Source organism: Perca flavescens, chromosome 15 (assembly GCF_004354835.1).
Source record: "Perca flavescens isolate YP-PL-M2 chromosome 15, PFLA_1.0, whole genome shotgun sequence".
NCBI classification, from domain to species: domain Eukaryota; kingdom Metazoa; phylum Chordata; class Actinopteri; order Perciformes; family Percidae; genus Perca; species Perca flavescens.
In genome coordinates this window covers 14,780,811-14,797,939 of record NC_041345.1, presented here as the reverse complement: position 1 = coordinate 14,797,939, position 17,129 = coordinate 14,780,811, and the positions used below count along the sequence as shown (strand labels likewise).

General features: G+C 40.8%; 3 protein-coding genes across 6 annotated transcripts; 1 reads left to right on the top strand and 2 right to left on the bottom strand.

Annotated features, from left to right (window-relative positions):
• Nucleotides 1–149: 149 nt before the first annotated feature.
• trim35-13 (tripartite motif containing 35-13) lies at nt 150–5,897 on the top strand. Of its 2 annotated transcripts, none has more exons than XM_028598567.1 (6): nt 150–546; nt 3,745–3,840; nt 3,936–4,166; nt 4,255–4,277; nt 4,367–4,485; nt 4,581–5,897. In XM_028598567.1, the coding sequence occupies exons 1-6, from the start codon at nt 208–210 to the stop codon at nt 5,117–5,119; spliced, it is 1,347 nt and encodes a 448-aa protein (XP_028454368.1). In that variant the 5' UTR covers nt 150–207; the 3' UTR covers nt 5,120–5,897. The 2 variants fall into 2 exon arrangements, with proteins under 2 accessions (XP_028454368.1, XP_028454367.1); XM_028598566.1 differs by lacking the exon at nt 150–546 and adding an exon at nt 1,864–2,772.
• On the bottom strand, nt 5,220–12,569 carry slc27a1a (solute carrier family 27 member 1a). Of its 3 annotated transcripts, none has more exons than XM_028598556.1 (13): nt 12,102–12,569; nt 11,584–11,751; nt 11,096–11,490; nt 10,186–10,356; nt 8,236–8,305; nt 8,045–8,136; nt 7,841–7,950; nt 7,509–7,718; nt 7,297–7,423; nt 7,052–7,189; nt 6,633–6,797; nt 6,374–6,520; nt 5,220–6,265 (listed from the first exon to the last, which is right to left on the bottom strand). In XM_028598556.1, exons 2-13 carry the CDS (start codon nt 11,748–11,750, stop codon nt 6,108–6,110), a joined length of 1,950 nt encoding a protein of 649 aa, XP_028454357.1. In that variant the 5' UTR covers nt 11,751; nt 12,102–12,569; the 3' UTR covers nt 5,220–6,107. The 3 variants fall into 3 exon arrangements, with proteins under 3 accessions (XP_028454357.1, XP_028454358.1, XP_028454356.1); XM_028598557.1 differs by having other exon boundaries at nt 12,376–12,569; XM_028598555.1 differs by lacking the exon at nt 12,102–12,569 and adding an exon at nt 11,852–12,090.
• A 164-nt stretch (nt 12,570–12,733) lies between these two features.
• Nucleotides 12,734–14,160, bottom strand: LOC114569445 (prostaglandin E2 receptor EP1 subtype). The gene is made up of 3 exons (XM_075447449.1): nt 13,188–14,160; nt 12,963–13,061; nt 12,734–12,798 (listed from the first exon to the last, which is right to left on the bottom strand). The coding sequence occupies exons 1-3, from the start codon at nt 14,158–14,160 to the stop codon at nt 12,734–12,736; spliced, it is 1,137 nt and encodes a 378-aa protein (XP_075303564.1).
• Between the last annotated feature and the right edge of the window lie 2,969 nt (nt 14,161–17,129).

Genomic DNA, 17,129 nt, shown 5'->3' with positions numbered 1-17,129 from the left:
AATTCTTTTAGCAGCATGTTTTGATACTGAGCTGAAAACCTGCCTTTAATGCGCGTGTTTATTTGTGGTGAAACTAGAGGAGCTGGGTCTCTCCTCTCTCTCTCCTGCTGCATGACTATATGCAGTTGAACACCCATGGTACATGCAGAGGAAATAAAGGCTTTACTTCCTGGTAGAAACCAATCAGTGCTGCATTGAATTTCACAGATGGAGGTTGACGTGTCATGTCAGGCTGTGGACGATTCCTGTTGCGCTGTGTGTGGGGAAATCTTCCTGGCTTCAGTGGTCCTCTGCTGCATTGATTGTGATCGTAGCTTTTGTACCAGTTGTTTAGAACAGTTCTGGATACAACATGGTATTAAAGAGTGTCCTCTGTGCTTTAAAGAGAGACCTGGATTTCCACATAAATCATGTGAAGCACATGGAGAGCGACTGCTTCTTGTCTGCGTAGCTGATCTGGAGCCTGTCTGCTCTACGTGCAACAGATCAGGCCTGCACATGAATCACAGAGTGTATCCAATAAAGGAGGCATTCAGGGATCATAAGGTAAGCCGAATAAAAAAAATCTTTCTATTCTTTCTATTAAAAAGTGTTGAGCATAAATTTGCTAATAGATTTTCACTAAGTGTAAACTACTTCAACTTGAAGGATGATCTGTATTATTCCCAGCCATTATGAAGACACAACATGTTGGAAATTGAAAATTAGACCTAGATAACCTGTACAGTCTTGCAATGAAAAACATGACATAGAAAACAGTTTCACAACTAAGGACTCCCTGCTATATCCCATGGGCCCCGTGGACTGTGCACTGTAGTACAATGTCTGTCAGCCTCTTCTTTATTTCTGTGTTTGCCTCTGTGTGAGATGCACACAGAAACCCACACAGCAAAGCAATCCATGAGTGTTTTCCTAAGTAATTTAATCTTTACCACTTAGAAACAATTTTCAGTTTGTGCTCAACAAATGACTATTCTGAAGATTAAAACAGCTCAAACATTTCACCAAATTAAAACAGATACTAATGTACCTACTTTAACCAGAATAGCTTTTCAACCCTAACTTTAAAGGACATTATGTAAATTGTTGTTTGGAAATATTTAAAACACATAAAGCTGACTTTAGATAAAAGAAATGCACGTTAAAAGAAATATCTGTCATCTGCCGAGTGGCATCTATTAATGGCTCTGAACTGCTGAAGGAATCCAATTTTCACTTTGGCATCTTCACAAGACTTATTTGGACAGAGATTGCTCTGGGTGGTTGAGCAAAAATAAAGTTTTCCTACTCATAATGTATTCTAGAACTCTTTATCTGTAATTTATGAAATGATGACATAGCTATGTCTGGCTGTGATATGTTAGAAGGCTTTTATGGGATTGTAAACATACAAATACGATTATACCTGACCTGATACCTGTCTATACATTATTATTGTAAAACTTGGCATAATAATATCTAAAGTAATGTCAATATATGGGATTGTGTAGCTAATGTATGCTTGCTAAAGATAGAGTGCACAACAACACAAATGTTCCACCTGCATGGTTTAAAGAAGACTGTGAACCCTAACGGCATGTGTGAGATGTAAGCGTTGAAGCAGCACTGGTCTACACAGTGTTTTCTAATGGCAGGATTGTGTTACCTTTCTCTCTCTATCTACACACTCTTGCCCTATTTCTGGCACCGCATTATTCTAGTAAACTAACACCCACAACAGAATACTGGATTAGAGTTCAAACAGGGTCAGCTTACTGTTAAATTCTTTTGAAATTAACAAATTAACCTTTAAGACGACCATGCTACTGTGTACACACTGTGCTTTGAAATAAATACCCTCTATTTGCCCTTAAGCACTGTTTTATTCCAGAAGTGGGATTTGAAAATAATCACGTGTAAAATTCTTAACAACCTGTTGCCCAAAGCTAAACTTGAATGTGAAAATATCCCAATGGTCAGCAGGAGGACATTTCTTTACCCACATAACTTCAGTCCAAATAGATTACTTCTGTCTATTTATACCCTCCCCCTGAGTCTTTTTTTGGACATTGTTTCTCTGTGAACTCTTTTATTACACTGTGAACAGACTCATAACACACCATGCTCTCTTCTGTCATCACTGGGTTAGTCAGGCTAATTTTTGCTCTGTGCTGTACAGATACAGTGTCTTAAATGTTGAGCCAATTTTTTTTTGTGCTGTTTATTTGAGAACACGCAATGTGCATACTCAGCACAACGGAGCATAACATGGGATATGCCTTTGGGAGCTGAGGTATCAACACTTATTTCTGAGGTCAAGATGAGGTAGCCTTCCAGAGAAATGGGAGGGGCCTCGAATCCTGCCTTCTCATCAAAGCCCTGTGACGAAGAATGGCCACCAGACGTGCTCATTTAGAGGATGACCTTTCCTGTCCAATTTGTGGACATATTCTCAGTCAGCCAGTGGTGCTCAATTGCAGACACAGATTCTGTAAAGCCTGTCTAAAAGACAGCTGGGATACACAAGGCAGTGAGGATTCACACTACTGTCCTCTGTGCTGGCGCCGTGCCTCCATGGATCAAATCGTGGTGAGCTCTGTGCTGGAGAAGTCCTGTGAATCCTTCAAGCAGGACAGAAGTAAGAATGACCCAGAGGCTTGTAAAGAGCATGGAGAAAAGCTCACATTATTCTGTCTGGAGGACTTGGAGCCAATCTGTGGTATATGTGGGAAAGCAGCTGCACACACTGGGCACAGGCTCTATCCCATTGGGGAAGGTGCTCATGACTGTAAGGTGAGTTAAATTTACAGGGTTGGTCATCCCAGCATTTCAAAGTGATAGCATATTTTCATTGTTTGAGCTGCATATCTACAGCATCAGCTAATTTAACCAAAAACCTTTGATGATGATTACAGCTGTAATGAATGAGGATGACATATTTCAAAATTTCTGTCACATTGTTTGGATGCTGAATTTGATGTATGTCTGTATAGACTAGTATTTAAGGTCAACGATATAACCATACCCACAACATTTGGGTGAGCCTTCACAATTAAAATGGGTAATTAAAAAGATAATTCAATTAATTTGTCAATCATAATTGATCAGCATGACTGGTTATTTTTTTAAATGTACAAATGAAATCTCAAAGGCTATCCATCATTCAATAAATAGATGAAGTGGCATTTTGTACCTGGACATTGTTTTAATGTACAGCTGTTAACGTTTTGAAAATACATTATAATATATATGTGTTTTTCACCTATTTTATTTTATTACTCCCTCTGTGCTTCTCTAAGCCTGATATGTTTGTGAAGGTGTTTGGCAGATTACATTCACATTCTAATAATAGATTTATATTTTTGGTGTGCCGTTTCCATGGGGGTCCAGAGAGGACTGAAACTCGATTCCCAAAAGGTTTCTGTGACGTTTCATTCTACTCCTGCCCTCTTCGGCCTTCTCACGAGAACAGAAAAACCTTGAGTACTAATGTGAAATGAATCGTTTGTTTGCCATATTGTGTCTCCGTCTTGATTCAAAGTTGCATGAGCTCAATTCTGCTCATGTTACCAGGACATTAGATCATTTTCCACGGATTTGCCCCTTTAATTTGATGCTGCTGTATTGTGCAGCTTACAGGGAATGCTGCCATGGAAGAGTATGTGGCAGCTGAAAGCCCCCACATTGTGTGACAGCTGGGCCATCTGCCAGACTGACCTTGTCTTAAAATGTTGATGCCCTGTCACTGACTTTTTTTTTTTTTAGGAGGAACTGAAGAGTGCGCTGTTGCCTTTGAAAGAGAAGTTGCAGGTCTACAAGAAGGCGAAAATGGCCTGTGAGGAAATGGCAGAACATGTCAAGGTACTGTCAGTTCCATCAGTACATCATGTTACTTTGAACGCACTAGAGCCAAGGTGTGGAGGCAATGATTACCTATCAATCACGTTTCTTTCCAGAACCAGGCTGAACATACCGAAACACAGATCAAAGCGGAATTTGAAGCCCTTCATAATTTCCTAAAGGAGCAGGAGGCTGCCAGACTTTCAGCTTTAAATGCTGAGAAGGATCAGAAGAATCTAATGGTTAACCAGAGGTTTGAGGAGATGAGCAGTGAAATGACATCTCTCTCCAACACCATCAGATTAGTGGAACAGGAGATGAAATCTCAAGATATCCCATTTCTTAAGGTAGATGACACTGTTGCCTCAGACCATTCGAAAAACAAAACTTAACCAGAAATGGTCTTAAGTTGTTCTTTTCAATTTTTGTTTTCAGAATTACAAGGAAACAATAAGAAGGTAAGTGGTAATGCCACATCTAGGATCCATCTAAGCACATTTTCTTAGGAAAATATAGCTCTCAATAACTAACTGCTCTATCTTTTCAGAACTTGGCAACCTTCTCTTGAACCACAAATGATTGCTGGTGCTCTGATTGATGTGGCCAAGCACTTGGGCTCTCTGAAATATAAAGTGTGGGAGAAGATGAAGAGTATAGTTAAATATAGTGAGTTCCTCAAACAATAACTAGTCATGTTTTATTGACCAGCTCCTTTCCTGCCCACTTTAGTAACTTCTCGTATTTTTTTATTTTCTCTCAAGATCCTGTGATACTGGATCCAAACACCGCAGCTAACTGCTTCATCCTCTCAGAGGATCTCACAGTTGTGCAGAACTCCACCCAGATTTTCAAGCTGCCAGACAACCCAGAACGCTTTGACATCAGTGCTGAGATGCTGGCTGCTGAGAGCTATACCTCTGGACGCCACAGCTGGGATGTGGAGGTAAAGGACAACACCTACTGGGTGGTGGGAGTAGCCAGCGACTCCATCAACAGGAAGGGTAAACATGTTCTGACACCAGCAGAGGGATTCTGGACTATAAGGTTTCGCAACGGAGAGCACAAGGCCTGCACTGCACCATGGGAGCCGCTGAACATGACTAAGAAGCCAGAAGTGATAAGAATAGTTTTAGACATGGACAGATGCAAGGTGACATTTTATAACCCTGGAGAGAGAACACCTCTCTACACCTTCAAAGATATAATCACACCCAGAGCCTTTCCCTACTTTTGCTCTGCCTGCAAAGAGCATCCACTGAAAATCCTACCCACAAGGATACTCTTGTCAACAGACAACTAATTCACATTGGAGTGAGACATATTGCCAACCATTGTTTGTATAAAAATCATCCTATGATGCTTGTGAAGGTTATTTTCTTAATTAATGACATGAAACAAACAGATTTTAAAATATTTAATTTGAGTTACAACAGAAACTGTAGTCTGGAAGACTGGAAATTGTAAATAGCCTTAATACCCATATATTACACTGATAAGATGTGTTACATAAAATGAGTCACCTGTGTGACTCAGCTTTGCATGACACAAAATCACTACTGTGATATTCACAATCTTTTGAGCTCCTTTCCAAGAAAAGCACTACAAATTGAAACACTATCTGATGTTTCATAAAAGGCACATACAGTTACCAACTTTTTGTGTAATTGCAAACCTGTGCAAGTGTTGTTCAGAGGCTCAAATATGACAAGTGAGATTAGTTTTCCATTGCATTAAAAAAAAAAAAAAAAAAAAAAAAAACTATGGTTAGTGTTTTTAGTAATCATGTTGAAGTGTGTTCTTTCAGGCTCATCCTAACACACACCAGTAACTTCATAGCTTCACACTCAAGTATTGCTTAAACCTAAAAAAATATTCTTGCAGCATTTTTCATTAAGTGGAATCTACTCTGTAACAGAATTTGTCTTGATCCTGACCACATTATTGTAACATGTATTCATTTCAAATGGGTTGTGGGAGATTCCCACTCTGTGTGCGGTGATGCTCAAAGGCTTTTTGAGGTGTTCATTTAATAATTAAAAACAAGTTATTAAAGGGTAAAAAAAAATGCCCTCACATTATGTCCTGTTGTATTACTCATACAGTGTTAAAACATCATATGTAACAATACTCTGTCTATTTAAGTAGTCCTCTCAACTGTTCCCTGAAAGGTTAAAATCCTGGCATGTGGTGCACCAAGACTAACTGATCCCGACACCAGCATATGTTATCCTCTCTCTCCAGCATCTCTTTAACTGAGGCACAATGACTGCCCTGCTATGGCCTCCATGTCATAGAGACATTCTTCCCTCCGCTATGGCACTGTATAGCTCCTCGTCTACAGCCTCATAAGACGCAGCTCTAGTGTTCAAAAAGTATATCTGGTCAGTGGTGAGACGTGGATCATATCCCTCACTCTGCAGCCTGGTTTTCTGGATTTTAAATGTACCTATGCAGGAAGCGGAGACACATAAAATTCATTATGATTTGTTGATATGAAATCATCAGTGATGGTTAACATTTTTATGAACTCAGGAGGGATATTAGGATAACGTACCTGTGGTGTCCACATGTGGGGAGATTCGCAGAAACACGGGGCGAGCATAAGAGGGAAGAGCGTGCTGGACTTTCTGCAAGAAACCTTTGCAGTCAAAACTCCCTGTAGTGTCTGCAATGGCAGCCATGCCTGCCTTACCTTCCACACCTAGTATGACACACATTGAGATAAATGCTTGTCAAGTAGTGAGTACAGGCAAAAGCAATATGCATTAAAAAGAGAAATGAGATGCTGGAAAGCATACAGAGTTAACCATCACCTGGCACTGCCACGCCATACACAGCCACATCAGTCTGACCCAGAAGACTGCTGAGTACGCCCTCCACCTCGGTGGTGGAGACATTTTCTCCTCGCCAGCGGAACGTGTCTCCGCCGCGGTCACGGAAGTACATGTAGCCCATTTCATCCATCACCAGCACGTCACCTTGGGTAGACATATAGATAGCAAGACCTTGGGTCAAAAACTCCATGTCTGGTCAAAGTATGGCTAAACAATCATAACACATTACCCCTACTGAGCGGTGACGATAGTTAGTTATATTTTCAGTGTTTTATCTTCAACATTTAAAAAGGACTCATTGCACATTTTTTAAATGAGCACTGCAAGCTGTGTTGAGTGTTTTGATGCATTATAACAGCAACATATATTTATTTTGAGAAACAATAAAGATTGGTAACCTGATAAATACGCAGAATCATTTTTCTTGAACACATTGTTAGCTATTTTCTTCCTTGTAGCATCCTGGTTAGCGTAGCCATCGAAACGCCGTAATGGGTCCTGTTGGTTGATACGGCCCACCAGAAGCCCTGGCTCTCCTGCAAGACATGGAGGAGTCTCATGGGGTTCTTTCAGAAGATCAACACAGTAAATCAATTACACACATCTAGAAAAACATCCTTATTGTAACATTAGTATTAGTTACCAGGGCGGCAAGGCACACAGAGCCCCTGGCTGTCACGAACCAGCTCCATGCTGTCCTCGTCCACCATCACCAGACGGATTGGGTACACGTTGGGGAGAATGCGACTGTTGAATCCACAGGCTCCCACCTGGCAGGAGAGAAATCTGATGAACTTTGCTCCAATTCACATTTGATCAGCGTAGACACAGACAAGTAACACAGTGATTGCTGACCTTGCCATCCATGTTGGCAATGCTGCAGTTGCACTCAGTTGCTCCATAGAACTCGCCAATCTGCGCCACCCCAAAACGCTGTGTGAAGGCCTCCCACACACTGGGGCGTAACCCATTCCCCACTGCCAGCCGAACTTTGTGCTCTTTTTCTGACGGGCGTACTGGCTGAGACAGCAGGTAGCGGCAGATTTCCCCGATATACTGCACCACCTACAACGGGAGAGCAGTGTTGTTATTGTGGCTTGTTGAAAGTTAATGTTTTATAATTCTATATTGATATTGATTTCATAAAATAAGGCACTTCTCAATATTTTCCGAGCATAAGCTCTTACAGTGCAGTTGTACTTAATGCAGTCTTCCCAGAAGCGGCTGGCAGAGAATTTCTTCTTCACTACCACAGTGAGGCCATGGATCAGACACTGACCGACTCCCATGATATTACCTGGCAAGAAGAGAAAGCTGACACTTTGGTTATGCAAACCTAAAAGAGAAAACTGGATTAATCGAGAGCTGGAGCCTGCCATCATATACAGTACCTGCTGAGTGATAGAGTGGCAGGCAGTCATAGATGATGTCGACGGGGCTCATGCGAAAGGCAAAATACCCAAAAGCAGCAATTCTGTAGTAACTGTTGTGGGACCACAGGAGAGATTGTCAGACATCTATCATCAACTGTACAGCAACTGTAAATATTTTTGAGATTGATGCCTTTCTGTGAGTAACGTACCGACTGTGTACCACGATGGCAGCTTTGGGCATTCCTGTGGTGCCAGATGTGTAAATATAAAACAGACGATCTGCAGAAGAGAATGCAATAGAGCATTACAATTGCACAATGCAAGTTAAAGATCCATACAGGTGTCTTCACAGCATTTCAGTCACTGTTGAAATGCCATCAGTGAACCCAAAGAATGACACACATTCATTGTTTTCATTCCACCTCATGTTTTCCTAGGCAACACAGACCTCTAGTTTGATTGTTAGGGTATATCTGGGGCTCACACCTTTCAAGCTGACTTTTATATTCATTCATCAAAGACAGATTTACTACTGTAGGGGGTGTAAAGAGTCCCCGATACGAATCGGTATCCGGTTGTATTATCACAGATACGACTACACTGATACACGGACCCCTTGATCGATCTAAGTGGACCAAGAATTGGCTGATGGCCCGGTTGTAACGTTACGAAGCTTTGCGGTCAATTCAACAAAGCTGCTGCGGTGTGTGGTCGTGTGTGTGTGGAACTTGGTCATTCATGTTCGGGGTGATAAGGATCAGCCAATCAGCGCCCTTTTTTGGGGTTTTCAGAAAAAACACCTGTATGTGCCAGCTGCTACAGTAGGCTTTGATTTTAAAATGAAAGGTGAAAGTGGCTGAGAGGTACATACAATAAATATCAACATCATTAATATCAATACAATGTGGATATTATGGAGCGTACTAGCTGCGGTCTGTGAATCATCCATCCACGTATGCGTTCATAAACATGTAAGTAGACGACATACATACATACATACATACATACATACATACATACCTGTGTTAAGATTATACTGACATGTACAGTACAGGCCAAAAGTTTGGACACACCTTCTCATTCAATGCGTTTCCTTTATTTTCATGACTATTTATTTACATTGTAGATTCTCACGGAAGGCATCAAAACTATGAATGAACACATATGGAATTATGTACTTAACAAAAAAGTGAGAAATAACTCAAAACATGTCTTATATTTTAGATTCCTCAAAGTAGCCACCCTTTGCTTTTTTGATAACTCTGCAAACCCTTGGTGTTCTCTCAATGAGCTTCATGAGGTAGTCACCTGAAATGGTTTTCACTTCACAGGTGCCTTGTCAGGGTTAATTAGTGGAATTTTTTCCCTTATTAATAAAAAAGCAAAGGGTGGCTACTTTGAAGAATCTAAAATATAAGACATGTTTTCAGTTATTTCACACTTTTTTGTTAAGTACATAATTCCATATGTGTTCATTCATAGTTTTGATGCCTTCAGTGAGAATCTGCAATGGAAATAGTCATGAAAATAAAAAGGAAACGCATTGAATGAGAAGGTGTGTCCAACATTTGGCCTGTACTGTATATGTTCTAAGATGTTCATTTAGAATATACTATATATTAGTATAAAAGTCAGCAAGCCGCAACGCTCGCAACACTAATATTGTGCTCATATGTGTACTCAAGTAATACTGTATATGATTATTATTGCAGTGTCCACAATGGCTGAGTTACTGTCTCTAAGATTACAGCAGCAAGGAGGCGGTTTCATTTAATATTGAGCTGATGTGTTTGTTATTTGGTTAAACGTGGCTAGCTAATGAAGTTAAAGTTATACTATTATAGTAGCATGTCCTAGCTTTGCTATTCCCTGGTCCCTTTTCCGAAATATATATTTATTTGAATTCAAAACGACTCATAGCTCTCAAAGTTCGGCAGAGTTAAGTATTCACCTCATCACCCTTGAGTCACATAATTAATAGGAATCAATTTCAGTTCCGAATCTAAACAATAGAGTGAATAAATGAATTACAAAAACATCAGGCCATAATCCAACACAGTATAAGGAAAGTATAAGTTTAAATAGATAACTACTAATTAACATACAGATCAAGTCTTACAGAGTCACAATTGAGTTCAGTGATAGATAAAGGTACCCACCGTTCATGCCTTTGGGGGGAACACAAGGTGAAGGGGGATGTCTAGGCGAAGAGGCTAAAATTGGGTCCAGAGGTTGAGCACCCAGTCGGGCCTGATGTTCTGCACTGAGGTCTCCTCCTGTACTAAACTGTACCATGGACTGGCTGATGGAGGAACTGATCTCCAGCATGGCTGACATTCAGTAAGAGGAACAAGAGGGAAATAGGAAGAGAGGACACCAGTCAGGTTAGAAAATACTGTAAATAATTTTTTTTTTTATATATTTTGAGTGAAATTAATATAATTATATGCTGCAACAATGAGACTTCATTAAATGATTTTTATTTTATTTCTGAAGTAAGCCATGATGCCTATAAAAGTAAAGAAATGAAAACATCACACTGGGTGACAACATTAAGACAAAAGCAGAGAAAACTGACAACTGAAAAATAGAGTGCTTTTTAAATAATACAAACACTGTTTATAGTTTATAGTAAATATAGTAAAGTCAAAAACAGAAGCCACAGAGACAAAGGAGTGACAGGATTGTATTGTAACAGAGAACCAACATAATCAAATGTTAACCAACTTCAAAAATAGATGGCAATGTGATCACCAACAGCATGCCCTGGTCACATGACATGCTGGAGCCAGTCATTATCACAGTTTATGTTCCACACCAAAATGATTATTAAAGTGTGACACCACAGGAGGAAGTGCTGACCAACTTGTGATGTTACACACAAAATGTTACTGAAACAAGAAATTTGTTGCTGATTTCAGATATCATTTCACTTTTAAATACTTTGCTGATTAAGAGGTAAGATAGTATCCTGTAAAATAGCATTTTAGAAGGCACCCCTACATTTGTACAGATTTAACACCTACTTTCTTAATGGGATTTTTCCTACCTTGTTTAACACATTCTTACCATCAGCAAGCTCAGCTCCGAACACAATAGCCCGTGACCCTGACACCCCAATACAGTGCAGGAGGGAATCATGGCGGAGGTTGAAGTTGATGAGTGCAGCTTCCACCCCAACTTTGGCCAAGCCCAGCCAAAGCGCCACCTGTAACGGCCTGCTTTCCATGAAGAGGGCAACCACATCCCCTGAGACCCAACCCTGACCTCTTGCCCAGTGGGCCACTGCATTAGACAACTCGTCCAGCTGGCTGAACGTCCATGTTTCCCCTGTGGCCTCATAGATCAATGCTGGTTTATTTGGGTGCCGTTTTACTGTCTGGGCGAATATGGAAGGAATGTTACTTCCATTGCGCATGTAGCGCCATAAAGCCATCTTCACTCTCAACAGCACATACAGGCCACTGGTGAGGGTCAAAAGGAGGGAGACAAGGAGACATTAGGTAAGTAAGGATGTAAACCCAAAAGCTTGATATATTTGGGCATATTTATCTTACATGATGTCTCTCTTGGCGGTGCGTGCTGCAATGTAGAAGTATTTCCAGCTTCTCGTGCCCAGATAAATTCCAAGGCCTGCTGCTAGACTCCAGGACCAGGACACCCCGAAGAGACGCAATAGTCCCATGGACCCCAGAGAGGCTGAGACACTCACCGCATTGTGCATTCTTGTCATGGAGGAAATGGAGAAAGATGGGCTTTTAGGATAGAATGGGCATTTAAGCTGATGCCCGCATAGGTTTTACTCAGGAGGTTGAATTAACTTACTGTACGTCAGTGCAGGCTGGTACACATAAATAGGCTACAAACTTTGTTTTAAGATGACGTGAATAGCTAAAACAATTAGCCCTAACAGTTATATAAAAGCCAGAAGCAGGGTTACAGCTATCACACATCAACCAGCTCACATTTAAGCTGTAACGTTACATAAACAGGCATCACTACAGGTCAAATAACGTAACGTTATGACCGTCAATTTAAACGCAATATCTACATCCATGCATAGCACGTAACTCACCTACGAGTCAATGGACAGAAACTACGTCACCTTTCACCCGATAACCCCGCCGCTCAGCACAACTTTTGCGGAAACTATCGAGTATTAAAATCTTCCTCCGGATATCGACAGCGTCGAGAAGATATTCAATATATCGTTTTTAAAGGAAACCAGTAGTTTTTGTGTTAAAACAGTTTTACAGTTTACGTTAGCGCGGTTGTTGTTAACGTTAAATAACGTTAGGGCTGGTAAACGACTTGCATTCAAACGATATTTGGAAATATGTCAAACGTACGTGAGCGAGTCCTGTAGGCTGACATCTACGGGGTAGAGTTCATTATTTGGGCCCGAAATGCAAGAGTGATCGAAAACTCTATGAGAGCAGTGAAACGCAGAGCGAATCAGGCTATTTTCTGTACTCCATATTGAATAGAGTCATTGCCAAAAAAGCACCGCCCACCCCGGGTATGAGGCTTCTCCAGCAGCTCAGCCATTTGCTACACGCGGCGCTTGTCAAGCTTTTCTCAATTTTGATTGGACAATAATAACCCCGCCCAATTGCCCAACCACCCGATTTGCAGGTGGCTGCTATTGATAGTGGCACCGGCACAGACTACTAACTACATTTTGGTAAATGTTGGGAAAGTCTGTTTTCAGCCCTTATTCACACTGCTGCCGTATAGACGCTTGACTTGCTGAATATGGACCTCACTGAGCCCTGTTAAAAAGTAACACAGCAAAGTAAAAAAGTTTCACAACACACAAATACTTTATTTCACTAGGAGGAAAAAGTCCAAGAGCAACATGGTCAGGCCTGCCTGTGTGTGTCTGCACAGAACCTATTTTCTGTAACTGTGGGTCTCTGTGTGTAGAAAGCACAACAAAGTCTGAAAAGCACTGCCTTCCTCAGTAAGATGTACACCCAAGGGTCCAAGATCTGATTCCAAGAGGCCATACGTAAGCCCAGAAGAATAAATCCATCTTTCTCATGGGTTGATGTTCTTTGATTGAGCTGCATCACAAGAATATGGATCTATATTTAAGGAAACACACAGAATCACTCATGAGGTGTATTACTTTATCATCTACAATATTCTTAAAAAATACCTTCTAAAAACAAATTCTGAAATCTAAAAAGAGCAAGTTGGCTACTCACAAGAAAGGGGCTCCAGCATACACAGGAAACCACAGTGATCACTGCCAGTTGCGCCATCATCTCTACATCCAACGAACAAAACAAGGAGGAAGATGTGGACGATGTACGACGAGTGCAGCGAGCTGCTGATTTTGTATTTACATTGTGGGACTTCATTCTGGCTTGCAGCAATGCCAGACCACTCAGGATGTTGCAGAGTAGGGAAAGAGCAAGTGCAGTGAGGCCCAGGCATGAGAAGGCCACAGCCAGGTTGGTGTCAGCTGCTGTAGACTGTGGACCATGGATAGGCAAGAAACACCATGTCCCAGGAGACTGGGTAGTGTAATTCCCCACAGCAAATAAAGGTAGAACTGCCAGCACAAGTGCAAGAGAGGACAGAAATAACACAACTCGCCACACATGAGCCAATGTGATCATAGCAGCGTGGAAAAAGGGCTGGGTGATGGCCACACAGCGCTCCACTGCCATGGCACAACCCAACAGCAAAGGGCATAAGCCAAAAAACACCATACTTGCCCCAAAAATTTGACAGAATTCTTTGTTGGGCTTCCCGGCCTGTATTTTATACCTCTGATCTATGTGCAGATACAAAGCAAAGGCGCCTAAGATCACATGACCTGCGAGGTCAGCCAAAAGCAAAGCCACTGTTAGTAACATAAATGGTGCTTTGGATTTGCGGCGGAATCGGACTCGGGACTTAGCCAGGATGCCCAGAGCCGTGAGGTTGGAGATGGCGCCAAATGTCATAGTGAAGCAGGACATCCCTAAACCTGAAGAGTTGACCAGTGGCCAGGTGCTGTTGTTCAACCAGGGACTTAGCTGTTCAGAAGAGTTGATTTTCAGGTTCTGGTGTAGGATGGACGGCGTAGAAGAGGTAGAAAACAAAGTCACGAGTACGGGCGGTGTCTTCATCTTCAGTGTCATCTACAGAGATTTACAGGCAAAGTTAAAATACTTGTATTAGTTCAAACAAAGACACTGAGTGATACTTTTTAGCTCCTGGCTCCCTCCAGAATAGGACATTTATAACTCCTATTCTGTTGTCTAAAAGGTGTCTCAAGTAATTCACAGACAGCAGGACAACGGAGATATCTTAAATGCAAAATTGTATACTAATGAATGCTATGATAAATGCTTCTCTGGGCCTCTCAAAAACTGATTACAACAAGTGGTCTGCCAATATCATGTGGGATTTAGACCTTAAGTAGAAGAGCTATTACTGCCGAGGCAATATTGAAGAGAAACCCTGCCATTTCTCATGAATGCAAACTTAAAAAAACAACAACGTGACATTCTTGACATTTGTAGGATATTTTAAGGATTGTGCAAGGTGTTATTGTCTTCACTACAGTTTACAGTCACAGAGGATGGAAAGATTTATAGCGAGACACAATCATGACAAAGGCCTCAGGCCAGGTTTGAATACAAAACATACTATATGCACCTTAGCCAAGTGGATGAGAAGAGGATTGTCAAAGCTTTAACAAACTTTACTGCCATTTGTGGTGTAGAGATGTAGGGAACTTAGGTCATTTCTGCTGATTTTATTTGATTGGTTTACAGTAAACAGGCTCACCAGACATCGTGTATTTCACAAAATGTTCTTCGTTCAACACATTTCGTTCCCCTCTTCAGATCTCTCACCTGCCGTAATCCTACCTTGCTTATTTATCTTTTGCTCCTGCTCCACAACTCCTCACTTAGCTAGTTCCTTAACTCATTACTCCATTTCAGGTAATAGTATTTTGGTTTTTGCTGAGCTGTTATAATGCAATCAGTGTGCCTCACTTTATCTGTGTTGGAAAGGGAGAGTTTGGGTTTTTAAATTGTGGATTACATAATAGCTTAGAATCAATCCCCTATTTTTTAACTAGTTGCCATTTAAGATGCTTTGAACCAAAACTAAAGAGAAACAACAACTTATGGCACAACTGTATGGTACTTGCTTTGCTACGTAATATTTGTTGGCATTCAAACTGTAACCAGGAGGATGTGCATTAGCAACGTTCATCCTGTTTTGATACTGCATGCATCAGCCACTATGCTTGATATTTGTAACAGGTTCATTGATTCTTACTCTCCACTGACTCAGCCTTTTCACAGAGGCACAGCAATAATGTGCACAGACTCTCTTAGTAGGCATACATGGATAGAAATCCTAGAAGAGCCCTCCAGTGGGTTCCAGGAGCAGAAATGTCTTTATATAAGAAAACAAGAAGTCAAAACTGCGGCTGAAATTGATCTGGTTCTTTTCCATCTTCTGACCAACAGAATCTTTTGAATCTCGAAACCTGTCAACTTTGTTAGCAACCTCCACATAAACTGTGAGACCTCCAAAGGCTAAAAAAGACCACTTGAAGCCTCAGGGAAAATTAATAAACACCACAGTTTCTCCTTGTGTCTTCACCAGTAACCCACAGCTGATCAAGCAGTCCATTTGTGTTCATTTATTTATATTTATATTTTGCTTTTGCATTTATTTCTGTTAACCTCTCTCTTACTTCATCAATAGGCTATGTACAGAGAGAAGTGCCTGATTAAAAGGAATTCAGGGGTTATAGCAAAAGAAAGTTGCCTTGTCGACCATGATATCATTTACCGTGACAGATTCTGTATCTTTTCTCAAACATCAAGGCTGCTCAGCTAGTACATTTTTAATTTTTCACATTCCTTGTGACCAGGATAACTTGTGCTTTGACTGAAATGTTATTTCACTGTCTGACCTTCTCGTCTTATTTGTCTTCTGTAAGCTGTACCATACTGTATGAGCTGTTGTTTGTCATATTTGTAAATACACATTTTAATTACAAAAAACATCAAGGCTGTTACTCTGAATCTCTTGTTTTATACTTCTTTTACTGTGTTCTTTAAACAGAACAAAATGTTTCTTAACAACTCAGGCATAATAAAGAAATGCCCAGCTGGGGGTAGTGCTCCTTCTCATTATCCACATTTTAAATGGATGTCAGAATTTTTCTTTAACTCCTCACAGCTCTCATTCATAATGAAGGTGGATGAATTCGATAAAATCAAGGAGGAATCCAGCATTCCTAGATCTACCTTCCCTTAGACCAATTTGCTGCCACAAAGAATGTACTAAGTATGTTATCTATGAAGTAAATTACCACGAAATGGTTATGAATAATAAATCAAACTTACCATCAGACGCCTCCGGATGAACACTGGATTATTTAGGATGGCGCAGAGTAAATGAGAACTGCCTGATTGGCCACGTTTAGTAATCACTATTGTTCACAGTCATTTGCTCTCGTTGTCCTCCCTTTCTTTCCCCCTGCTTCTCTGACAGATTCTCATTCTCCCTGGTCCGGCTTGTTCTCTCTCCAGAGGTTTGGCAGCTTTTTTATATCTGCATGCTCCCCCCCTCCCTTCCCCATGGATGTGGTCCTTCCATCTATTTATCTTCACTGCTGATCCTTTGAACCAGAGGGGATCTCAGCCATCACTTTCATTTTGTAGTATTGATCCAATGCAAGCTGAATAATTAAACTGTGAAAAAAGTAAACTATTGCTAGCATTTTCTTATTGACTGTACTTACTCAAATTCTCACTGCTAATTCTATTTCCTTCAAAACAGGATGTTTGAGTCTGTAATTTAACTGGTATCATGAAGATTATCACCCAATGTCAGTCACGTAAACATACAACAAGCACAGAGACGGACGTCAGAGGAGTTTGAAGAGGAGAGCATGATGATGATTAGTTGCCTCGAGGGTTTCTGGTATAGCTTGTGAGATCCTGTTTGGAAGAACAGGATACTCTGATGCCATACTAAACATTTAAAAGATAATTCTCAGGAGGTGAGTATAAACCAAAATATGCATCAGCAACTTGATAGAGTACCAAGGTTTGTAATGTTTAAAGAGGGGATACTC

Coding starts and splice junctions, on each gene's coding strand:
- trim35-13 (XM_028598566.1), top strand. CDS start 2,371: ATGGCCACCAGACGTGCTCATTTAGAGGATGACCTTTCCTGTCCAATT. Junction 2,773..3,744: donor AAGGTGCTCATGACTGTAAG/GTGAGTTAAATT, acceptor TTTTTTTTTTAG/GAGGAACTGAAGAGTGCGCT. Junction 4,486..4,580: donor GAAGAGTATAGTTAAATATA/GTGAGTTCCTCA, acceptor TTTTCTCTCAAG/ATCCTGTGATACTGGATCCA.
- slc27a1a (XM_028598555.1), bottom strand. CDS start 11,979: ATGTGTGATAGCTGTAACCCTGCTTCTGGCTTTTATATAACTGTTAGG. Junction 7,951..8,044: donor GCCACTCTATCACTCAGCAG/GTACTGTATATG, acceptor TCTTCTTGCCAG/GTAATATCATGGGAGTCGGT. Junction 7,424..7,508: donor TTGCCAACATGGATGGCAAG/GTCAGCAATCAC, acceptor CTCTCCTGCCAG/GTGGGAGCCTGTGGATTCAA.
- LOC114569445 (XM_075447449.1), bottom strand. CDS start 14,160: ATGACACTGAAGATGAAGACACCGCCCGTACTCGTGACTTTGTTTTCT. Junction 13,062..13,187: donor TCAGAATTTGTTTTTAGAAG/GTATTTTTTAAG, acceptor CCCATGAGAAAG/ATGGATTTATTCTTCTGGGC. Junction 12,799..12,962: donor GGCAGTGCTTTTCAGACTTT/GTTGTGCTTTCT, acceptor ACTTTTTAACAG/GGCTCAGTGAGGTCCATATT.